The 26,707-nt window shown below is 41.4% G+C and overlaps 1 protein-coding gene across 1 annotated transcript in view; it reads left to right on the top strand.

Annotated features, from left to right (window-relative positions):
- Positions 1-24,859, top strand: part of LOC110509116 (cadherin-7) — a 160,267-nt gene extending 135,408 nt beyond the window's left edge. The window contains exons 10-12 of the mRNA XM_036966569.1: positions 2,038-2,155; positions 2,516-2,767; positions 20,103-24,859. Coding sequence (XP_036822464.1) covers positions 2,038-2,155; positions 2,516-2,767; positions 20,103-20,608 — 876 coding nt within the window. The 3' untranslated portion in view covers positions 20,609-24,859. The remainder of the gene's footprint in view (positions 1-2,037; positions 2,156-2,515; positions 2,768-20,102) is intronic.
- Positions 24,860-26,707: the final 1,848 nt, after the last annotated feature.

Below are 26,707 nucleotides of genomic sequence, written 5' to 3'. Positions count from 1 at the left end.
CAACAGCCAGTGAAAGTGCAGGACGCCATATTCAAAACAACAGAAATCCCATAATTAAAATTCTTCAAACCCAACCAAATCTTATACCGTTTTAAAGGTAATCTTGTTGTTAATCCCACCACAGTGTCCGATTTCAAATAGGCTTTACAGCGAAAGCTCCATAAACGATTATGTTAGGTCACCACCAAGCCACAGAAAAACACAGCATTTTTTCCAGCCAAAGAGAGGAGTCACAAAAAGCACAAATAAAGATAAAATGAATCACTAACCTTTGATGATCTTCATCAGATGACACACATAGGACTTCATGTTACATGTATGTTTTGTTTGATGAAGTTCATATTTATATAAAAAAAATCTGAGTTTACATTGGCGCATTACGTTCACTAGTTCCAAAAACATCCAGTGATTTTGCATAGCCACATCGATTCAACAGAAATACTCATCATAAATGTAGATTATAATGGAATTATAGATATACCTCACCTTAATGCAACCGCTGTGTCAGATTTCAAAAAAACTTTACGGAAAAAGCAAACCATTCAATAATCTGAGACGGCGCTCAGAAAACAAATACCATTTTCCGCCATGTTGGAGTCAAACAGAAATCAGATATTACATTATAAATATGCCCTTACCTTTGATGATCTTCATCAGAATGCACTCCCAGGAATCGCTGTTCCACAATAAATGCTTGATTTGTTCAATAATGTCCATTATTTATGTCCAAGTAGCTACTTTTGTTAGCGCGTTAGGTATACAAATCCAAACGCTCATGCATAACTTCGGACAAAAACTTCAAAAAGTTATATTACAGGTCTTAGAAACATTTCAGACTAAGTATGGAATCAATCTTTAGGGTGTTGTTATCATAAATCTTTAATAAAGTTCCAACCGGAGAATTCCTTTGTGTCTAGAGAAGCAATGGAACGCAGGTCGATATGTGAATTGCGTGTGACCAGAAAATGGCTCTCTGCCAGTAACCTGACTCATTCCCCTCTCATTCAGCCTCACAATACAGTAGAAGTCTCATTCAAGTTTCTAAAGACGGTTGACATCTAGTGGAAGCCCTAGGAAGTGCAACTTCATCCATATTCCACTGTAAATTCAATTGGGCCTGGGGTAGGAAATCGACCAACCTCAGATTTCTCACTTCCTGTTTGGATTTCTTCTCAGGTTTTTGCCTGCCATATGAGTTCTGTTATATTCACAGACATCATTCAAACAGTTTTAGAAACTTCAGAGTGTTTTCTATCCAATACTAATAATAATATGCATATATTAGCAACTGGGAATGAGGAGCAGGTCGTTTACTCTGGGCACCTCTGGGCACCTTTCATCCAATCTACTCAATACTGCCCCTGCAGCCATAAGAAGTAAACTTTTTAACACGGAAGTCAGTTGCATCAATGTGTCGGAAGAAACACTGTTCAACTGACAACAGAGGTCAGCCTGCAGGCGTCCGGCCCACCACTAGGAGTCACTAGAGCATGATGAGCCAAGTATAGCTTCCTCAGTCAAACCCTCCCCTAACCTGGACGGCACTTGGCCAATTGTGTGCCACCCTATGGGACACCCGATCACGGCCGGTGGTGAAACAGCCCAGGATCGAACCCGGTCTGTAGTGATGCCATTAGCACTGCATTGCAGTGCCTTGTACCACTGTTCCACTCGGAAGGCCCGGGAACACATTTTTATTGAGGGAACACATTTTTATATTGAGAGAATACATTTTCACATCGAAGGAACACATTTTTCTATTGAGGGAATACATTTTATATCGAGGGAGTACATTTTTATTTTGAGGGAACAAATAAAAAATCTGAGGCAACAGATGAAAAAAAAAAAGGAGGGAACTGACTTTTTTCTCCCACTATGACCCTTAAGGGGTTCCGTAATATTAAGACAGCTCTCGACAGTAGATAAATACAAGTCTTGCTGAGACTGTTCTAATATAGACACCGTACTCCAGAATGCAACACAATAAACTGAACTGACCTGAACTGAATATAACCTTTGGTCATCTATCCCCTACAGGTCATTGAGACCATCAGTGCTGTTGACCGAGACCAGCCTCAGAGTGGACACCGCTTCTTCTTCTCCCTAACCGCTGAGGCTGCTGGGAATCTCAACTTCACCCTGAGAGACAACAAAGGTAAGTGCCTGACCCGGAATGGGTAGGGGTAAAGGTTAGGGTATAGGGTAGAAACGCCACAAGGATCCCGGATAGCACTAACAGGCCAGACACATGGTCATATTGGGCCGATAAAACTTGCACAGTTGGCAGCAGAACAGTCTAAACAAATAAGGGAGCCATTCAAAATGGATGCTTGGTCACAAGGCAGGAGCAGCTCCACAACCATATTGTGGTTTCCTTGCCTTGATTGTCTATTTTCCATTATGTAAACCCCATATCAGCTAATGTTTGTTATGATATGTTGGAATCCACCAAGTATTACTGTCTGAACACAATTTTATCAGTGTATTGATATGCCTCCCCCTCCCCCTCCCCAAGACAACACGGCTTCTGTGCTGACCAAGCGAGGGGGTTTCCAGCGCCGCCACCAGAACGTGTACCGTCTCCCCGTTCTCATCATGGACAATGGGAGCCCCGCCCTCAGCAGCACCAACACCCTGTCCATCCGGGTGTGCGACTGTGACCCTGATGGGATCCCCCAGTCGTGTGGGAGTGAGAACTCCATGCTCTCAGCGGGCCTCAGCACCGGGGCCCTCATTGCCATCCTGGCCTGCATCCTCACACTACTGGGTAAGCCATTTTACCAAAACAAATCAGGGCCACATCAGGCCTGCAAGCTCCTTCATGTGGCCCCTTGACTGATATCTGATGTTTTACTGCATTAACAGTGTACACTGTTGGAATATAAAATACTGAGTATGTACACTGATGGAGTAGTGTCTCACCAATCACAGTTGCGAGATTAATTCATATTGTCTAACATTACAAGAGAGTCAAAGGAGTTCCAGGCTTTCAAATGAACAACTTCCCTGCAGAACATCAGCCATTAACAACTGAGCAAGCTGCGATGGCGAAGTGGTCAAGGCGTTAGACTTGAAATCTCCTCAGTCAGGTTTGAACCTTGCTCGCAGCGCAATGACTAAACTGTTTTAGGGCTCCCGAGTGGCGCAGCTGTCTAAGGCACTGCATCGCAGTGCTAGAGGTATCACTACAGACCCTGGTTTGATTCCAGGCTGTATCACAACCAGCTGTGATTGGGAGTCCCATAGGGCGGCGCACAATTGGCCCAGTGTTGTCTAGGGTAGGCCATCATTGTAAATAACAATTTGTTCTTAACTGACTTGCCTAGTTAAATACATAAAAACAACTTCACTGTAGAACATCAGGCCTTAACAACTTCACTATAGAACATCAGGCATTAAGAACTTCACTGTAGAACATCAGGCCTTAACAACTTCACTATAGAACATCAGGCATTAACAACTTCACTGTAGAACATCAGGCATGAACAACTTCACTATATAACATCAGGCCTTAACAACTTCACTATAGAACATCAGGCATTAACAACTTCACTATAGAACATCAGGCCTTAACAACTTCACTATAGAACATCAGGCCTTAACAACTTCACTATAGAACATCAGGCCTTAACAACTTCACTATAGAACATCAGGCCTTAACAACTTCACTATAGAACATCAGGCCTTAACCACTTCACTATAGAACATCAGGCCTTAACAACTTCACTGTAGAACATCAGGCATGAACAACTTCACTGTAGAACATCAGGCATGAACAACTTCACTGTAGAACATCAGGCATGAACAACTTCACTGTAGAACATCAGGCATGAACAACTTCACTGTAGAACATCAGGCATGAACAACTTCACTATAGAACATCAGGCCTTAACAACTTCACTGTAGAACATCAGGCATGAACAACTTCACTATAGAACATCAGGCCTTAACAACTTCACTATAGAACATCAGGCCTTAACAACCACTATAGAACATCAGGCCTTAACAACTTCACTATAGAACATCAGGCCTTAACAACTTCACTATAGAACATCAGGCCTTAACAACTTCACTATATAACATCAGGCCTTAACAACTTCACTATAGAACATCAGGCATTAAGAACGTCACTATAGAACATCAGGCCTTAACAACTTCACTATAGAACATCAGGCATTAACAACTTCACTATAGAACATCAGGCATTAACAACTTCACTATAGAACATCAGGCATTAACAACTTCACTATAGAACATCAGGCCTTAACAACTTCACTATAGAACATCAGACCTTAACAACTTCACTATAGAACATCAGGCCTTAACAACTTCACTATAGAACATCAGGCATTAACAACTTCACTATAGAACATCAGGCCTTAACAATTTCACTATAGAACATCAGGCCTTAACAACTTCACTATAGAACATCAGGCATTAACAACTTCACTGTAGAACATCATTCCTTAACAACTTCACTATAGAACATCAGGCATGAACAACTTCACTATAGAACATCGGGCATTAACAACTTCACTGTAGAACATCAGGCCTTAACAACTTCACTATAGAACATCAGGCCTTAACAACTTCACTATAGAACATCAGGCCTTAACAACTTCACTACAGAACATCAGGCCTTAACAACTTCACTATAGAACATCGGGCATTAACAACTTCACTATAGAACATCAGGCCTTAACAATTTCACTATAGAACATCAGGCCTTAACAACTTCACTATAGAACATCAGGCATTAACAACTTCACTATAGAACATCAGGCCTTAACAATTTCACTATAGAACATCAGGCCTTAACAACTTCACTATAGAACATCAGGCATTAACAACTTCACTATAGAACATCAGGCCTTAACAACTTCACTATAGAACATCAGGCATTAACAACTTCACTATAGAACATCAGGCCTTAACAATTTCACTATAGAACATCAGGCCTTAACAACTTCACTATAGAACATCAGGCATTAACAACTTCACTGTAGAACATCATTCCTTAACAACTTCACTATAGAACATCAGGCATGAACAACTTCACTATAGAACATCAGTCCTTAACAACTTCACTATAGAACATCAGGCCTTAACAACTTCACTATAGAACATCAGGCCTTAATAACTTCACTATAGAACATCAGGCATGAACAACTTCACTATAGAACATCAGGCCTTAACAATTTCGCTATAGAACATCAGGCCTTAACAACTTCACTATAGAACATCAGGCCTTAACAACTTCACTATAGAACATCAGGCATTAACAACTTCACTATAGAACATCAGGCATTAACAACTTCACTGTAGAACATCAGTCCTTAACAACTTCACTATAGAACATCAGGCATTAACCACTTCACTATAGAACATCAGGCCTTAACAACTTCACTATATAACATCAGGCATTAACAACTTCACTATAGAACATCAGGCCTTAACAATTTCGCTATAGAACATCAGGCCTTAACAACTTCGCTATAGAACATCAGGCCTTAACAACTTCACTATAGAACATCAGGCCTTAACAACTTCGCTATAGAACATCAGGCCTTAACAACTTCGCTATAGAACATCAGGCCTTAACAATTTCGCTATAGAACATCAGGCCTTAACAACTTCGCTATAGAACATCAGGCCTTAACAACTTCACTATAGAACATCAGGCATTAACAACTTCACTATAGAACATCAGGCATTAACCACTTCACTGTAGAACTGGGGAATTAGCTCAAGTGGTAGATCGCTCGCTTGGCATGCGAGAGGGAGCGGGATCGAATTGCTTAGATAATTGCTGGTTGTCACAAACAAAATCACACAAAAACTAAAATATACACTACCCTTCCAAAGTTTGAGGTCACTAAGGAAAGTCCTTGTTTTTGAAAGAAAATCATTTTTTTTGTCCATTAAAATAATCTAATCAAATTGATTAGAAATACAGTGTAGACATGGCTCATGTTGTAAATGACTATTGTAGCTGGAAACGGCAGATTTATTTTATGGAATATCTACATAGGTGTACAGAAGCCCATTATCAGCAACCATCACTCCTGTGTTCCAATGGTACGTTGTGTTAGCTAATCCAAGTTTAACATTTTAAATGGCTAATTGGTCATTAGAAAACCCTTTTGCAATTATGTTAGCACAGCGGAAAACGGTTGCGTTGATTAAAGAAGCAATAAAACTGGCCTTCGTTAGACTACTTGAGTATCTGGAGCTGCCTACAAGGCCAGCATCCTGGAGTCGCCTCTTCACTGTTGACGTTGAGATGTCTTTTGCGGGTACTATTTAACTGCCAGTTGAGAACTTGTGAGGCATCTGTTTCTCAAACTAGACACACTAATGTACTTGTCCTCTTACTCAGTTGTGCACCGGGGCCTCCCACTCCTCTTTCTATTCTGGTTAGAACCAGTCTATTTCCATCTCAGGCTGCCTTATGAAGTGGTTGTTGTGTTGAACGATGTTGTGCCATGCATAAGGTTATTTTCTCCACTGAGATTCTCCCATGTGTTTGTCAGTCACACCCTATGTTAGGAGGTGCCATGGTCCAACCAAGCTCCTCGTGCATCTTACAGCTATGGGATGTAGGGAGACAGTGTAGTTTGTATTTCATTCTTCACATGGTTTTCAAACAAGTTAAACCTCAGACAACTTCTATATTCAGGCTTTTCCCCAATACCCTTTTGTTCTTTTCAACCCTTTCTTTTTTACTTTCGGGTTTCTTCATCTTGCCCCATTGTAAATCTCTCTCTCTCTCTCTCTCCTCTCCTCTCCTCTCCTCTCTCTCTCTCTCTCTCTCTCTCTCTCTCTCTCTCTCTCTCTCTCTCTCTCTCTCTCTCTCTCTCTCTCTCTCTCTCTCTCTCTCTCTCTCTCTCTCTCTCTCTCTCTCTCTCTCTCTCTCTCTCTCTCTCTCTCTCTGGGCCCTTTCACCTAAGGTGTCTATCAACAGATTGCTTTGTGATTATTATTTTGGGGGTAGAGAGAGAGAGAGAAGGGATAGAAACAGTCAGTTTTCCAGTTACCTCAGGCTTCTGAGAAAACAGAGGTTTGAGTGAAAGGTCCCTTTCAAAGCTGCAGTTGTGTTATTACTTCCCCCAATGATCCCTTTGCTTAACACCATCTCTGTTAGACAGAATGACTCAACATATTTTCTGTTGATAGCGCTAGATATTATGGCCTCCTATAGTCAACTGATCTAAGATCAGTTTTGCCTCTTAGATCATAATGAAGGTAGCCCTTTTCCTCTCCTTTCTGTGTGGGAAGTTGTCTTTGTTTGTTGGCACATTGCCCTTAAGTGTCACGGTTGGTTTTTTGTATTGTTTACATATAAATAAAAGGACTATGAACGCTCATCACACCACACCTTGGTCCTCTTCTTTCAATGGCTGTGACGGGGGAGGGGGGGGTCTGATCCAAGATCAGCTTTCCTACTCCGAGATGCTTTGAGTTTCTATCTCCAACGATCATCTTGAATTTCCAAAGATATATGAGGCATGGTTACATGATGTATTTACATGATTTGTCCTCAATGTTCAATCCTGTTATCGTGGAGAATACATTGTGTGGCAGCATCCTTGTATTTCTGAAGACCTCTCCCATATGTTCTTCAGACGGCCAAAGTTCTTCCTGCCTGTCTGGGGCACTGGGTCTGCATCTCACATGGCACCCTATTCCCTTTGTAGTGCACTACTTTTGACCAACCTCCATAGGGCTCTGTTCAAAAAGTAGTGCACCACATAGGGTATAGGGTGCCATGTGAGACGAAGACTAGGATTAGTCCATCGCTGCAAAGCCTCGAACGAGCCGCCATTTTGTGCCAACTATGCCTTTTCCTCTGGGGGTCCAGCCCAGCCTAATCCGTCATGGTCGAGGGCGCGGGGCTGGTGTATATGTAGAGAGCCAGGAGAGACAATGCGGAAAACTGAAAATTACAATATTTTTTAAATAGAGATTTAACTACCGATGAACTTACTGTGTTGGTCACTTATGGTGCTTGAGTCACACTGGGAGAGAAGCACAAGGCCCCAAGCTAAGCTGTCCCCACTGAGTCACAATGGGAGAGAAGCACAAGGCCGCAAGCTAAACTGTCCCCACTGAGTCACACTGGGAGAGAAGCACAAGGCCCCAAGCTAAGCTGTCCCCACTGAGTCACAATGGGAGAGAAGCACAAGGCCCCAAGCTAAACTGTCCCCACTGAGTCACAATGGGAGAGAAGCACAAGGCCCCAAGCTAAACTGTCCCTACTGAAGCAGTGTGGCATTTCAGAGTTTTTTGTTGTTGTTATTTCCATTCAACACATTCATGGCCCTTTTAATTGCACCTGGCCCAACTCGTTTGTATTCAGTTGGACAGGCAAAATAAAGCACATTTATGTGGCTGAATAATTGTAATGAGGCAAGCTTGGAGTTTCTGTTCTTTTCTGTACTATCGAGGCAGTCTTAACGAATTTTGGGGGAGCTCCTCAAACTATGACAGCAGCTGTTCCAGAGGTTCATTGTGAGTTCACAATACTGCACCGTTGTTCCCTCTACCTCGTAAAGCTGGATCCAGAAATAGATAAACCATAAATAGAGAGGACATGTAAGGTCATCTGACATAAACTCAGCAAAAAAAGAAACTTCCTCTCACTGTCAACTGCGTTTATGTTCAGCAAACTTAACGTGTAAATGTTTGTATGAACATCAGATTCAACAACTGAGACACAAACTGAACATGTTCCACAGACATGTGACTAACAGAAACTGAATAATGTGTCCCTGAAAAAAGGGAGGGGTCAAAATCAAAAGTAACAGTCAGTATCTGCTGTGGCCACCAGCTGCATTAAGAACTGCAGTGCATCTCCTCCTCATGGACTGCACCATATTTGCCAGTTGTTGCTGTGAGATGTTACCCCACTCTCCCACAAAGGCACCTGCAAGTTCCTGGATATTTCTGGGGGGAATGGCCTTAGCCCTCACCCTACAATCCAACAGGTCCCAGACGTGTTCAATGGGATTGAGATCCGGGCTCTTCTTTGGCCATGGCAGAACACTGACATTCCTGTCTTGCAGGAAATCACACACAGAACGAGCAGTATGGCTGGTGGCATTGTCATGCTGGAGGGTCATGTCAGGATGAGCCTGCAGGAAGGGTACCACATGAGGGAGGAGGATGTCTTCCCTGTAACGCACAGCGTTGAGATTGCCTGCAATGACAACAAGCTCAGTCCGATGATGCTGTGACACACCACCCCAGACCATGACGGACCCTCCTCTTCCAGACTGATCCCACTCCAGAGTACAGGCCTCGGTGTAACACTCATTCCTTTGCTGATAAACACAAATCTGAATCCAGAAATCTGGCAGTGGCTTCTGATTAAAATTCAATTTTTGCAATTTCAATGACGCTCTCTTGTTCAGATATCGATAAGTGGACTGGAGGCAGGGCATGAAAGGGATATCGAATCCAGTTGTTTGTGTTATCATTTTTGGGAAAGTACCTGCGTAATTGCAAACACAACTCACTCAGGTGCTTCGCTGTATCACATTTGACATTGTCCGTAAGCTTGAGTTCATTTGCACACAAAAAAAATCATACAATGATGGAAAGACCTGTGTGTTGTCCTGTTTATTGCAGACAGAGAAGAGCTCCAACTTCTTAATCATAGCCTCAATTTTTTTCCTGCCAATTGAATATAGTTGCGGAGTGTCCCTGTAATCCTAGATTAAGATCATTCAAGCGGGAAAAAACATCACTCAGATAGGCCAGCCCCTGAACACGGGAGTTCAGGGGCCTTACTTTAACAAAGATAACCATTTTCACTGTAGTGTTCAAAACGTCTTTCAAGCTGTCAGGCATTCCCTTGGCAGCAAGAGCCTCTTTGTGGATGCTGCAGTGTACCCAAGTGCCGTCGGGAGCAACTGCTTGCACGTGCGTTACCACTCCACTAGGTCTCCCTGTCATGGCTTTTGCGCCATCAGTACAGATACCAACATGAGCAGCAGCTATGTTTGGTTACATACGGACCGTTAGGGATATTCCTGGGAGAGAGTAACGGTTCATGTGATTGGATATTCATTATTTTTCTAGGCTACCCGTATTTGACATTGTGTTGTTATTTCGCTGAACACTAGATGGTTGAATTTCATTTTTGGCAGTGAAACGAGGCTATTCAGATGAGAGAGAAAAAACTCACCCAAATGTATAGCCCCGTTGAAAAATATAAATGGACTGTTTGAAAATATGAAGGAAAAAAAAGTTTTAAAAAAAAGAATGTATGTTTAAATATATATTTTTTTAAACTCAATCACGTTTTTATTTGGCATACCCCCGATGGCATTGCGCGTACCCCTGGGGGAATACCTGCCCCAAACAAACAAACAAAAAACCCACTCTCGGAGACAACTCGTAAATAGTCCCTTATAGATGTGTCAGTCAGTCAGGTGGCTCGCTGCCGGCAGAGACTTCTATTGCATTAACATTGAAGCCTATCTCAGCAGGACCTCGCTAAAAGCCCGGTTACAGCCTCTAAAAACTATCAGCTTGATATCATAAATGGTCTGTACTTGTTTTTATAGCTCTGTCCATGAGTTAAAGACTGGCTATATTTTTTCCACCCCCATCCCTCAGCTGTTTACCAAAATCAGCGGTCGGGAGTCGGATTTGTTACTGTTACTTTTAATGTTTAAAGATTAAAGTTACCATTACACCTCAGCAGATTCACATCTGACATTTTTAGGCAACCAACATATTGATGACCATTATATTAAGTCATCTATTATTGAATGAATTGCCCAATGAAATGTCAATGGCTGATGTTTTCCATTGTCTTTTTAAAAATGAAGCAAGAACTGTGTCAATATTTGGTGCATCAGTCAGACACCCAGTCCCCCAAAAACCAGTGGCCTGTATCAGATAATATACGACAATGACTGTCTCAATCTGTTCCCTTCATTCTGGCTGACAAAGACTGTCATCGTGGTGATCGGTGAGTGTCCCCATTCAGCTGAAGTACATCGTCACTCTCTTTGCAGTGTTGATTTTAGCATGTAAATCTTGGTGGAGCGAAATACAATATCATTTTTTTTTTAGATGCAAATCCACAACACAACACAATACTAAACAATACATGTGTTGCACTGTAACAGTGACGAACGTTGCCCACAAACTGTTCGGGCCGACATAAAGCTGTCCCAACAGCAGACCCTTTAGCACCATAGAGTGAATCCTTACCACCGCTACACCTGGCTATCAGCGGAGCCTTGTCTGGCAGAGAAACAGTTCATTCAGCCTCATTTACTGCCTTTTAAAAAACCATGGCTGATATGGCTGACTTTCTTCAACAAATGTGGTTTCTACTGACAATTGATTTGATTTGAACTATGGCATAAGGGAACGATGAACAGATAAGATGCAATCATGTAATTCTGTTTAAGACATTAATGAGCAAACTAATATAACTATTTGTACAGCAACATAATTCAGAACATGGGCCTTTTTTACAGTATTCTCTCAGTACACTAAGTCAGAACCGTAGGATAAACAAAGGTGAATATAATCAGACAATGAAAGCTCTTACAATATTCCATGATGACATTTCTCTAAAACAGGCAATCTTAAAGAATCTTTTCTTAAAGAAAAACTAACAGGTCTGTGAGAGCCGGAATTCTTACTGGTTGGTACAGTGCCTTGCGAAAGTATTCGGCCCCCTTGAACTTTGCAACCTTTTGCCACATTTCAGGCTTCAAACATAAATATATAAAACTGTATTTTTTTGTGAAGAATCAACAACAAGTGGGACACAATCATGAAGTGGGACGACATTTATTGGATATTTCAAACTTTTTTAACAAATCAAAAACTGAAAAATTCAGCCCCTTTACTTTCAGTGCAGCAAACTCTCTCCAGAAGTTCAGTGAGGATCTCTGAATGATCCAATGTTGACCTAAATGACTAATAATGATCAAGTCTCCGTATAAATGCACCTGCACTGTGATAGTCTCAGAGGTCCGTTAAAAGCGCAGAGAACATCATGAAGAACAAGGAACACACCAGGCAGGTCCGAGATACTGTTGTGAAGAAGTTTAAAGCCGGATTTGGATACAAAAAGATTTCCCAAGCTTTAAACATCCCAAGGAGCACTGTGCAAGCGATAATATTGAAATGGAAGGAGTATCAGACCACTGCAAATCTACCAAGACCTGGCCGTCCCTCTAAACTTTCAGCTCATACAAGGAGAAGACTGATCAGAGATGCAGCCAAGAGGCCCATGATCACTCTGGATGAACTGCAGAGATCTACAACTGAGGTGGGAGACTCTGTCCATAGGACAACAATCAGTCGTATATTGCACGAATCTGGCCTTTATGGAAGAGTGGCAAGATGAAAGCCATTTCTTAAAGATATCCATAAAAAGTGTCATTTAAAGTTTGCCACAAGCCACCTGGGAGACACACCAAACATGTGGAAGAAGGTGCTCTGGTCAGATGAAACCAAAATTGAACTTTTTGGCAACAATGCAAAACGTTATGTTTGGCGTAAAAGCAACACACTGTCAAACATGGTGGTGGCAGCATCATGGTTTGGGCCTGCTTTTCTTCAGCAGGGACAGGGAAGATGGTTAAAATTGATGGGAAGATGGATGGAGCCAAATACAGGACCATTCTGGAAGAAAACCTGATGGAGTCTGCAAAAGACCTGAGACTGGGACGGAGATTTGTCTTCCAACAAGACAATGATCCAAAACATAAAGCAAAATCTACAATGGAATGGTTCAAAAATAAACATATCCAGGTGTTAGAATGGCCAAGTCAAAGTCCAGACCTGAATCCAATCGAGAATCTGTGGAAAGTGCTGAAAACTGCTGTTCACAAATGCTCTCCATCCAACATCACTGAGCTCGAGCTGTTTTGCAAGGAGGAATGGGAAAAAAATTCAGTCTCTCGATGTGCAAAACTGATAGAGACATACCCCAAGCGACTTACAGCTGTAATCGCCAAGTCAAAGTCCAGACCTGAATCCAATCGAGAATCTGTGGAAAGTGCTGAAAACTGCTGTTCACAAATGCTCTCCATCCAACATCACTGAGCTCGAGCTGTTTTGCAAGGAGGAATGGGAAAAAAATTCAGTCTCTCGATGTGCAAAACTGATAGAGACATACCCCAAGCGACTTACAGCTGTAATCGCTGCAAAAGGTGGCGCTACAAAGTATTAACTTAAGGGGGCTGAATAATTTTGCACGCCCAATTTTTCAGTTTTTGATTTGTTAAAAAAGTTTGAAATATCCAATAAATGTCGTTCCACTTCATGATTGTGTCCCACTTGTTGTTGATTCTTCACAAAAAAATACAGTTTTATATCTTTATGTTTGAAGCCTGAAATGTGGCAAAAGGTTGCAAAGTTCAAGGGGGCCGAATACTTTCGCAACACAGAGAGAGAGAGAGAGAGAGAGAGAGAGAGAGAGAGAGAGGCTCATTATATAATATGTCGATGAGAATGGACCCCGGTGCTAATTATTCCGCTTGTTGTCCCATTGATTTTTGCAAGACGGATTGTTTTCTCAATTCAATTACGGAAAATTGGGCATAATGTTCAATTGATTTACCGCACATTTTTCCTCATTCTTCTTTGATTGAACTGCCGCGTTGCTGTGCCTTAAGTGAAGCCTGCCACGTGCAATGTGTATCACTGCGGCACGTTTAATTTTCTATGTATAAAAGTGGTGTATCTGGTCCAAATTACATGTTTATTTTGCGTACACACAGTCGTGTATTATGCCACAAATGCCACAAAGCGTGACCAAGGAAGCGTGCAATCTATAAAACCGTAGTTGAATGAGTGTGCACGGGGTCCTTGTGATACTTTCTTAATCAAAATACAACATCTATTCAACCTGTCGGTATTTGTCGATGTATTACAGTAGCATCTGTTTTTATTATTTTTATTATTATATCATCTTTATTTAACAACATAGGTAAATTGTGAACCAATTCTCATTTACATTAACGACCTGGCCAACAGGCATGAATTGCAACAGTGAACTGGACAACGCACAATACCACTGAAAATACATAAAACACAATATATACGAAAGGTACTTATTGATCAAATATCAGACGAAGATTGGTTAATTTTGATAAGACATATTAGTGGTATCTGACACAAAATGCATGTTTAAGATGGAGTACATTTGTGTATTCAGTCAGTGTCTCAAGCTGTGTTTTATTTGTTGACTGTACCCAGTAGTCTTTTCAATTGAATGAAAGAACATGTGGCACAATCTTGCCTCCAGCACCCATGCTCACAAACACAAAGGAAGTCCTCATTCATGTGGTATGTCATTGCGCTAAACGTTATTATTTTCAGTTCAGCACATGTCCAAATTCATGTATTTGTATTTGTTGTGTGCATAATGGCCAGTTGGACAAAGAATGAACAAACAACACCCTTCAATGTTTCATTATAATGACCAAACAAACAAACAATACCTCTCAAGGTTTCATTAGAACGTATTTTTAAACTGGAAGAACTTGTCCCGATTGGTATTCTTAAATCACTAATGAATGATCTTGAGACTGATTCCCTGACCTGCCAATGTTTTTAATTAGCTGTTTCATGATTTTGCTATACTCTTGTGAATTCTATGGTTTTTACTAGATTACCTGCAGTTTTTCATGTTGTTTGTCTGTAATTTTTGTAATGACTTGGTGCTACCTATCTTGGCCAGGACGCTCTTGAAAAATATATTTTAAATCTCAATAAGCCCTTCCTGGTTAAATAAAGGTTTAAAAAAAAAAAAAATAATCCCCTCAAGGTTTCATTAAAATCACCAAACAATACCCCTCAAGGTTTCATTAGAATGACCAAACAATACCCCTCAATGTTTCATTAGAATGACCAAACAATACCCCTCAAGGTTTCATTATAATCACCAAACAATACCCCTTAAGGTTTTATTATAATCACCAAACAATACCCCTCAAGGTTTCATTAGAATGACCAAACAATACCCCTCAAGGTTTCATTAGAATGACCAAACAATACCCCTCAATGTTTCATTAGAATGACCAAACAATACCCCTCAAGGTTTCATTATAATCACCAAACAATACCCCTCAAGGTTTCATTATAATCACAAACAATACCCCTCAAGGTTTCATTAGAATGACCAAACAATACCCCTTTATTATTCTTAGAACCCTTTATTATTCTTAGTGCTCTTTATTATTCTTAGAACCCTTTATTATTCTTAGAACCCTTTATTATTCTTAGAACCATTTATTATTCTTAGAACTCTTTATTCCACCCTCCTCATCTCCCTCTCCTCTCCTCCTTTTCCTCCTTCTTATCTCCCTCGCCTCTCCCCCTCTTCCTCATCTCCCTCTCTCCCTCCTCCTCCTCCTCATCTCCCTCTCCCCTCCTCCTCCTCATCTCCCTCTCCTCTCCTCCTCCTCATCTCCATCTCCATGTCCCCCTCCTCCTCCTCATCTCCGTCTCCTCTCCTCTCCTCCTCCTCCTCATCTCCATCTCCACTCCTCCTCCTCATCTCCATGTCCCCCTCCTCCTCCTCATCTCCGTCTCCTCTCCTCCTCATCTCCCTCTCCTCCTCATCTCCCTCTCCTCATCTCTGTCTCCTCTCCCCCTCATCTCCCTCTCCTCATCTCCCTCTCCACTCCTCCTCCTCCGCTGTTGCCTTGCGAAGACGTATAGTGATGTGACCACACACCCCACCCTCCACCCTCCACCCCCAGCATCCACCCTCCACCCTCTGCTTGTTTAGCCCAGGGAGGTGGTATAGTGCCTGGGGATGAGGTATGGGTTGGGCAGCTTCCATATTTTAGCCTGGCGGTGGCAGCGTTAAAGGATGGATCATTAGACGTTTGCCTCCCCTTCCTCGCTTGCTCACTCAGCAGCGACGGGTGTTATTTTCAGCTCTGGGAGTATAGATCTGACTCTGACGGGGAGATGAGGGGTCCTGGCAGGCAGTTTCTCTAACCCCCGATGGGTGGACTGTGACTGTGTCTCGGGGAGCTTGTTTGTGTGTGTGACACAAAGATGTTGTGTGTGTGTGTGTGTGTGTGTGTGCGTGTGTGTGTGTGTGTGTGTGTGTGTGTGTGTGTGTGTGTGTGTGTGTGTGTGTGTGTGTGTGTGTGTGTGTGTTCGATGAGGGGAGATGTATGGCTTAAGCTTTATATGCAAGCAGCTGTGGATATATGTGCACAGCCCACGTCGTCAAGTGCTCAACTATGGAGTGTGCTGCCGGCAACACTATATTATTCTTTAAAGGGATAGTTCATGCAAAATCTATATTTGGGTCACTTTACCCTTACCTTGAGTTGTGTCTGAAGGCCCATGGTAACAGAGTCCACAATAATCCATTATTTACTTCAGGCTGGAGTTAATATATTAGCATCGTCAGATTTCATGAATGGAAACAGCTGAACCCAAACCTGCACTGCAAGCCAAAACTACCTCAAAAACACTTTCCCTTTCAGTTGGTGTGTTGTTTGATTTTGGTATAACCTAGAGTATGTACCTTCAACTTTGCTTTTGGCATTTTACGAGTAAATTGGTTTATATTAAGACTTTTTAATTTTTTAAAACTTTTCTATCTTGTCAGAAGGTACCATCGAAAATTGAGAGAGAGGTCCTTGCTACGTTGACATGCAATGCTACGTTGACATGCTTTGCTACGTTGACATGCTATGCTACGTTGACATGCAATGCTACGTTGACATGCAATGCTACGCTGACATGCTATGCTACTTTGACATGCTATGCTACGCTGACATGCTATGCTACGCTGACATGCTATGCTACGTTGACATGCTATGCTACGTTGACATGCTATGCTACGTTGACATGCTATGCTACGTTGACATGCTATGCTACGCTGACATGCTATGCTACGCTGACATGCTATGCTACGTTGACATGCTATGTTACGTTGACATGCTATGCTACGTTGACATGCTATGCTACGCTGACATGCTATGCTACGTTGACATGCTATGCTACGTTGACATGCTATGCTATGTTGACATGCTATGCTACGTTGACATGCTTTGGGGACAGCACTTGGACCGTTTGCTTTTTTTAGGGGCTTTATGACTGGCATATACTCCTGTATTATTACTCAGATAGGCATATGCTGCGCTCATTTCAAAGATTTAGCGCTGGCCTGCCCAGCGTAAGCAGCTTGTGGGAGCAGCCAATTGCATGGGGACACTCACCGACTGTCCCCCCCACACAAATGGCACCCTATTCCCTATATAGTGCACTACTTATGACCAGGGATCATTGAGCTCTGGTCAAAAGTAGGGCACTACAGTATATAGGAAGTAGGGTGCCATTTGGGACATTGCCACTGTTAAACCCTGATATGTAAACAGGTTTGTCTGGTTGTTTATCTCTGTGTGTGCACTTTCCAACAACACGTGCGGGCTAATAGCATATTTTGCAAATCTCGTGAAGTAAACCTGAAATCAACCTGAAATAACCTGAAATCAACCTGAAATAACCTTAACTCAGGACTGTGATGACTAACACTTTTTCCAGAGAGAGAGAGAGAAGGGGGGGGGGGGTCTGAAAACCCAGTGAATACCATTGGCTTATTGTAATAAATCTAACACAGGTAGTATCTATCCATGGTTCCTTTCTCCACCACTACTGGCACAGTGTCTCTATCCATCAAATTGTTTCTCAGAGCTTGCCACCCAGGGTAGTGTTGATGGGGGTAAGGGTCATATGGATGGCGGTAAGGGTCGTATGGATGGGGTAAGGGTCGTGTTGATGGGGGTAAGGGTCGTGTTGATTGGATAAATGGTTGTGTTGATAGGGTTAATGGTTGTGTTGATAGGGTTAATGGTTGTGTTGATAGGGTTAATGGTTGTGTTGATAGGGTTAATGGTTGTGTTGATAGGGTTAATGGTTGTGTTGATAGGGTTAATGGTTGTGTTGATAGGGTTAATGGTTGTGTTGATAGGCTAAATGGTCGTGTTGATAGGGTTAATGGTCATGTTGATAGGGTTAATGGTTGTGTTGATAGGGTTAATGGTCGTGTTGATGGGGATAAGGGTCGTGTTGATGGGGATAAGGGTCGTGTTGATGGGGATAAGGGTCGTGTTGATGGGGGTAAGGGTTGTGTTGATAGTGTTAATGGTCATGTTGATAGGGTTAATGGTTGTGTTGATGGGGTTAAGGGTCGTGTTGATAGGGTTAATGGTTGTGTTGATAGGGTTAATGGTTGTGTTGATAGGGTTAATGGTCGTGTTGATGGGGATAAGGGTCGTGTTGATGGGGATAAGGGTCGTGTTGATAGGGATAAGGGTCGTGTTAATGGTCATGTTGATAGGGTTAATGGTTGTGTTGATAGGGTTAATGGTTGTGTTGATAGGGTTAATGGTTGTGTTGATAGGGTTAATGGTTGTGTTGATAGGGTTAATGGTTGTGTTGATAGGGTTAATGGTCGTGTTGATGGGGATAAGGGTCGTGTTGATGGGGATAAGGGTCGTGTTGATGGGGATAAGGGTCGTGTTGATGGGGGTAAGGGTTGTGTTGATAGTGTTAATGGTCATGTTGATAGGGTTAATGGTTGTGTTGATGGGGTTAAGGGTCGTGTTGATAGGGTTAATGGTTGTGTTGATAGGGTTAATGGTTGTGTTGATAGGGTTAATGGTCGTGTTGATGGGGATAAGGGTCGTGTTGATGGGGATAAGGGTCGTGTTGATAGGGATAAGGGTCGTGTTAATGGTCATGTTGATAGGGTTAATGGTTGTGTTGATGGGGATAAGGGTCGTGTTGATAGGGTTAATGGTTGTGTTGATAGGGTTAATGGTTGTGTTGATAGGGTTAATGGTTGTGTTGATAGGGTTAATGGTCATGTTGATAGGGTTAATGGTCGTGTTGATGGGGATAAGGGTCGTGTTGATGGGGATAAGGGTCGTGTTGATGGGGATAAGGGTCGTGTTGATGGGGATAAGGGTCGTGTTGATAGTGTTAATGGTCATGTTGATGGGAGTTAGGGTCTTGTTGATAGGGTTACGGGTCGTGTTAATGGGGGTAAGGGTCGTGTTGATGGGGTAAGGGTCGTGTTGACACTAAGTGTCCTAAACCCACACAGGTGGCAGACAGAGCTGTCCTATCGTTGCTAGTATTTTTCAGTGTACAACCCAAAATTCTGAAGGAACACCTCTGTACTCCACAATGGTCCTGGACAGAATTGCGATGGCTCTGTTTTTTCTTTGTCTAATCATGATTAACTCATCTTGGTCCTCTGCCCTTTGTTGATAGTGATGCTGACTGCCTTCTTCTCTCTGTCTCTCTCTCACTCTCAATTAAATTTCAATTTAAGGGCTTTATTGGCATGGGAAACATATGTTAACATTGCCAAAGCATGTGAAGTAGATAATACACTAAAGTGAATTAAACAATACAAATTAACAGTAAACATTACACTCACAGAAGTTCCAAAAGAATAAAGACATTACAAATGTCATATTTTGTCTATATAAAGTGTTGTAATGATGTGAAAATAGTTCAAGGGAAAATAAAATAAACATAATTATGAGTTGTATCTGTCCCGCTCTGACCTTAGTTCCTTTGTTTTGTCTTGGTTTTAGTATGGTCAGGGCATGAGTTGGGGTGGGCAGTCTATGTGCGTTCTCAATCAGAGGCAGGTGTCGTTAGTTGTCTCTGATTGAGAATCATACTTAGGTAGCCTTTTCCCACCTGTGTTTCGTGGGTGATTATTTTCTGTTTTGTGTCTGCACCAGACAGAACTGTTTTGGTTTAATTTCGTTCTCTTTGTTGTTTTATTCTTTAGTGTTCTGAGTTATAATAAATATCATTAACACTTACACGCTGTGCATTGGTCCTCCGATCCTTCCTATCTACTCCTCCTCGTCATTGGTTGTCCTTTCTTGTGACAACAGGTCACAAATCTTGCTGCTGTGATGGCACACTGGTATTTCACCCAGTAGATATGGGAGTTCATCAAAATTGGGTTTGTTTTCAAATTCTTTGTGAATCTGTATAATCTGATGGAAATATGTGTCTCTAATATGGTCATGCCTGTCTCTCTCTCTCTCTGTGTCTCCCTCTCTCCACAGTGCTGGTCCTGTTGATCATCACCATGCAGCGACGGAGGAAGAAGGAGCCCTTGATCCTGGACGAGGAGCGTGATGTGCGCGAGAACATTGTGCGCTACGACGACGAGGGCGGCGGCGAGGAGGACACAGAGGCCTTTGACATGGTCGCTCTACGCAACCTCAACGTAGTCCGTGAGAGCGGCAGCAAGAACCGCCGTGACGTCACTCCAGAAGTGCCCACCCTCTTCTCGTCTTCCCGGCCACCGCCGGACAACGGCATCTTCCGCGAGTTCATCTGGGACCGGCTGAAGGAGGCCGACGTGGACCTGTCAGCACCACCCTACGACTCACTGCAGACGTACGCCTTCGAGGGCAGCGGCTCAGCCGCAGAGTCCCTCAGCTCGCTGGATTCGCTGAGCATGGACTCGGAGCAGAACTACGACTACCTCAGCGACTGGGGGCCACGCTTCAAGAAACTGGCAGACCTCTATGGCCACAGCGACGGCGGCAACCTCTTCGTCTCTTAGCCCTCGGTTGAGCCCCGCCGATATGAATAAGGATACAAGAAAGGACATTTTAGATGACGATAGGATGATGCTGTACTCTGAGAGGACATTTGATTGGTGTGGTATAAATGCATCAATGTGGGTTGAGAATTAACTGTAGGATGATGGTTTTCCATTCAAAATGCTTTGTTTTGGGCACTGCATACTGGCTGGATTTTTCAAAGGATGACATTTTGGAGATTTTGTTAGTAATGTTTTAACATGAAATGATGCAAAGCTTAAAACATTGGGATGGCCTCCAGACCCGTTGGAAGGACCTCAACGCACAAATGTCCAGACATTCTCATGTCACAGTGACGTTCAAACGGAACAAGGAGTGAACCGATATCTACGCTTCAGTGGTGATACAACAGTGACATTTTCAAGTACAACATCTTGTCATGGTGAAATGAGTAGCCTGACCTCTTCAACTGGCCCTGTAGTCTGTCCCAGGGTTCACTATGATCTGTAACATTTGTTTCAAACTGATATTTAGGGGTTCACAGCTTTGCTGTAAAACCTATTGTTATTCTTATATTATAATGTTTTCCTTGACATGGTAAAATAACTCAAGCATAGGTTGATAACTTTTGTTTGAATTCGGCACACAAAAACTAGAGGCCATGAGTAACTTGGTCTAAAAGAATGGTACTGATTGACCTATAGGTGGCGTTGTAATACGCAGTCTCATTTAAACCCTCATATCTGCTGCCCAGTATGACCTACAGACTTTAAACTTTGTATGTAGGTGTCTTTCCTCATACTGAACAAATTTACCTCAAGGACCCATAAGGCCAGCCAGGATAGATTTTCCTACATCTTGGACATTTTGGAAAACCTTTGATAAAAATAACATAAATAAGGGATTGGTTAACAGGGCTGAGTAATTATTAAATCTAGAAATCATATTTACGTGTCAATTTAAATCCTTTGTATATCCATTTCACAATGTCCTATCAATTTGCAACTTCTTAGGGTCATCAAAGACATTACCACGATGAACCATGTTAAGTTTGGCATTGATATCGTAAAGGCCGAATTTAGCCGTTTTTATATCAATGTCAAATCATTTCTTCTCAACAATTAAATACCTTACTGTAATAGTTTTCCATTGAAATGGACAATAGTTTTTAGCAAATAACTATTTCTAAAGCAAGACCCCATGGTGTATGTGGGGATGGGAAAACTCAAAACTAGCTGTTATTGGCAGGGAGGTTTGGAACTCTTTGTTATTGGTCTATTAACCAATTTACCGCCTGGTGATGTCACCAGGTGGTAAATTGAACTCCCACCCATGCAAACCTTCTGATTAGAACATTCAGTGTAGATTGTATTTTCAAAACATGGCAGAGTTATTGACACTTTTTTTTATACTACAAATCTATTCCACAGTGGCCTGTGAAACTATTATTGACATCCCTAAAATGAACCACACTTAATTATTATTAACAACTCATTATTTTCATATGTAACGCTCATGCTCAAAACCACATTGTCCTCATAAAAACATACGTCACTTTCACTCCATATTTTGATTGCACTTAAAGGAAGATGCTTCCAACATGATAGAGTGCTTTGTTATTCAATTGATCTTGTGTCCTTTGTCATCCTGTGAACCCTGTTCATTGCTGCTGGCAGGCAGTTATATTCATGGAAGAGATTCTCAAAACAGGATAAATCCTTATGGATTTTACAGCAGGGTTTCATCAATGGTGGATTTGATCAATTCAGGCTTACTCTGGTCCATATTCAGTAGAGCTCACCGTAGCAACATTTTTTGAAACAGAAAACAGAAATGGGTGTTTCTTATTCGACCGGTAGTCCAGTAGTCTCTCTCCCTTTTCTTCCATTTGGTGGCTACCGAACACGGTCACGATCTACAATCCTATAACGGTATCTAGACACCTGTCCGATTTGTCCGCTCTCACGCTCACATTCCGAATGAACATGCTTAGAGTGTCACAATGCCTCTGAGGTTCTGAATGAACATGCTTAGAGTGTCACAATGCCTCTGAGGTTCTGAATGAACATGCTTAGAGTGTCACAATGCCTCTGAACGGTGTAGCAGGGAAGGTGAGATAAGGCAAAGAGACTGGGGTTGGGGGGTAGCGATGAAGAAAACACTATCATGTCACAGCCTGGAAGCCTTGTAAACATCTGCAGTGATTGCACCATATCGGTAAGTTAAAAATGTAAAGCTGTTGTGATTGTTTTATCTATCCTATGAGGTGTTCTAGCAACCATGATGGTTAAATTTGTTGTTTTTTTAGTTGTTTTTTACGGAAACATAGCTGTAACAGCATTGGAAAATACAGTTAGTGTTGGGAAACGATTTACAGCAAAGCTGTGGGCACTTGTAAAAATACTAAGCCAAGGAGAATGTCAACTGTTATTTTGCATGCAGTGAGTAGAAATCCAGGATGGAAAAATCAAGGCAAAAAACAGCTGGGAAACAAAACAAATCTAGTTTTTGGTTAAGAGCTCTGATGAGGCCTTATACATTTGATGCTCATTAGTTGGAGAAAACATTACACCCTAAATGGAACCAACACAGTTCTGCATATCCTTTTTCCCACTATCGTGCTGACCCAAACCGTACAATGTTGGCAATATATTTTTTCTCATTGTCCCATTACAACAGTTTCATCAACTATGGATGTGCAACGCCCCCCCCCCCCCCCCCCCCCCCCATTGCGTATAGTTCAACAGTACAGTAAAATGTCACTTAAATCCAACAAGTACATTGAAGTACAATGCAGTACAAATGCTTTTATCGAGAGCAACAACATAAGCACCTGTTAAGACCCCCTTATAATATCTTCAGTTTAATTTTCAGCTCATACCAATCTTGATTTATTATCAGCTATTTTGAGGCTGTTGAAAAAATGTATGCCTACAAATGTCTAAAGTTGATTACAAACGTATAATATACATTTTATTATATTATTCTTTACTATAATAAATCGTTATACTGTTGGCTGGAAGTGTTACCAGAAATGAGGAAGACGTGGTCATACTTCTTTAAACAGCCATCCACAGTACAGTATTTGAGTTACATAAAAACAAAAAAAATGATTTTCAGTTAGAAAAACACATTTAATAAATACCTTTCGAGGTTTTCAATGATTACATTTTAGCTAATCTCTACCACAACTGATAATTAAGTCATTCTGCTTCCAAAGTGATGATGATGAAGATTGAGGTTATTTTCTTTAGTGATGGCTGTCATCGTTAAGGAAACACAATTATTTGTTAACTGTCTTGCTAAATGGAATTTTAAAGAGATGTCGAAATCTCGTCAGGCCTGGCTCAAAGTTTTAATAAATATACATTTAATTAAGCAGATTGCCAGAGATCATCTGCACTTGGATGAGACACTAGGGGAGAGGCTTCGCTTTACCACACAAATTAGTGTATACAAAAAGATATATACACAAATTAGTGTATACAAAAAGAGATATACACAAATTAGTGTATACAAAAATATATATACACAAATTAGAACTATTGTCAATAATATTATGAGTTTGTTCTATATTTCTGTGGCGTAGAAAGTTGGATTTTATCCATGAAGCATTTCGTTTGCACACATTCTTAAATGGACTCAGTTGTTGTTCTTGTTTCGGTATTAGAATACTGCAAACCCTTAAGGTTTGCCACGAAATATTGATGTCATAATTCATTTTTTAAAAGAACTTGAGAATTTAGGAGTACCTGCACTTCTCATTAATTGGGATATTTATTTTTCCTATTTTACATTATGGAAACAACTTCATGATTATTTGGTTGATGTTTTTTTGGGGGGCGGGGTTTGTTACGAAAGCATTGTATGTACGCACGGCTTGTTTTCACTCGGATCTAAGGAATATGACACCTGGTGAATGTCAAAGTGGCCTTGCCTGTTTAGGAAAAGAGAAAAGGGACAACTGGTGTCAAGTGGCTGATAAGGTGTTCACATGAGGACATCCTCAGTCTCAGCAGGACTTGTGTCCGTCTCACCGTAGACTGACGACATTCTGAACCCCAACACAACTCAACACTACTCAGCAGACAATCACTGCTCTGTTTTTTTCTTCCCTCAGCCCAGCCAGTCTTGTGTATTTGTGCATAGAGAGAGGAAACTGAAACTCACATTTTTTTTTGTTGTAAAGGAACTGTAAAGGAAATGCCGACAATGGCTCTTGACTGTAAGTCACCTGTTCAACTTTCAATAAAGTCCTAAATATGGTTTCATTCTAGTTTTTGTCTCATGGAATAATATACAGCCTTGTAAATGTTCACATTCTACCCTAAAGCATTTCTTGAGGTTCACTTGCATACCGACCAGCTCTCACAGTCTCACGTCAGACTTAGACATTAACCCATGTTTCTTATTAAAGTCAAATTTCGAGGGTAGTTGCAAATGTCAAATATAGATCTGTTTAAGGTTAAGTGTATCCATTATATCTGAAATCTTAAGGTTAGTCATTAACTCTGAATGGTTAAGGTAAGGGTTAAAGTTTGGGATAAAATCTCAAAAAACAACTTTCTGTCACTGGATTCAAACTTGCAACCTTTGGAATTAGAGCAAAACCCAAACCTATTTGAAGGCAGCAGCGCTCACTGCTGCCCCTAGTGGCCGGTTTCCACATAATCTCCCGACATCCTCAGACATGGATGGACATCGAAAACTTGTTTCACGTGTGACCTGGGTGTGCTTACAGTATTTCATTGCATCCATTGGTGAAGACTCAAAACAGTTTGCCGGAAGCATGAGCAGTAAGCGATTTATAAATGGTCAAATATGTTTTGGTTATTACTGCACTGTCGGAACTAGAAGCACAAGCATTTCGCTACACTCGCATTAACATCTGCTAACCATGTGTATGTGACAAATACATTTTGATTTGATTTGATTTTGTAGAGGGCTATTGGCTTACACACAAATCATCTCAATAATAGCTTAAAAGAAAACCAGATCTGCAAATGAACACACAGATGTAGAATAACCTAGTTCATAGGCCTAACCTCATGGATACAGTAGCCTTTGTGTTTTTTTTTTTATCTCTGACTGCAAATGTAATCGTTGCTGCTGCGGCGAGTTGATTGCTATGACATGTTTGTGTTTTGTGCCTCACAACCGACCATTGATTGCAATCAATCTCGACATAGGAGATACAATTGTTCAAAACAACACCAGTGAATAACTACTATTATTATTATTGTTGTCTTGAGATGAAACTATTATTTTAGATAATGGTAGATTCTTTCCTACTCACAGTCACTGCCTCGCAGACTAACTGAAAAAAGTACTATATTTATTTTTTAAAATGCGTTGATTACAGCAGACACCATCAATATGATAGACTACTATTGATTACAGCATCACTCTGATAGACTACTATTGATTACACCATCACTCTGATAGACTACTATTGATTACACCATCACTCTGATAGACTGCTATTGATTACAGCATCACTCTGATAGACTGCTATTGATTACACCATCACTCTGATAGACTGCTATTGATTACACCATCACTCTGATAGACTACTACTGATTACAGCATCACTCTGATAGACTGCTATTGATTACAGCATCACTCTGATAGACTACTATTGATTACACCATCACTCTGATAGACTGCTATTGATTACAGCATCACTCTGATAGACTACTATTGATTACACCATCACTCTGATAGACTACTATTGATTACACCATCACTCTGATAGACTACTATTGATTACAGCATCACTCTGATAGACTACTACTGATTACATCAGACACCATCACTCTGATAGACTACAATTGATTACAGCATCACTCTGATAGACTACAACAGATTACAGCATCACTCTGATAGACTACTACTGATTACATCAGACACCATCACTCTGATAGACTACAATTGATTACAGCATCACTCTGATAGACTACAACAGATTACAGCATCACTCTGATAGACTACTACTGATTACATCAGACACCATCACTCTGATAGACTACTACTGATTACAGCAGACACCATCACTCTGATAGACTACTACTGATTACATCAGACACCATCACCCTGATAGACTACTACTGATTACATCA

Source organism: Oncorhynchus mykiss, chromosome 28 (assembly GCF_013265735.2).
Source record: "Oncorhynchus mykiss isolate Arlee chromosome 28, USDA_OmykA_1.1, whole genome shotgun sequence".
NCBI lineage: Eukaryota > Metazoa > Chordata > Actinopteri > Salmoniformes > Salmonidae > Oncorhynchus > Oncorhynchus mykiss.
This window is presented reverse-complemented; position numbering and strand designations above follow the sequence as displayed.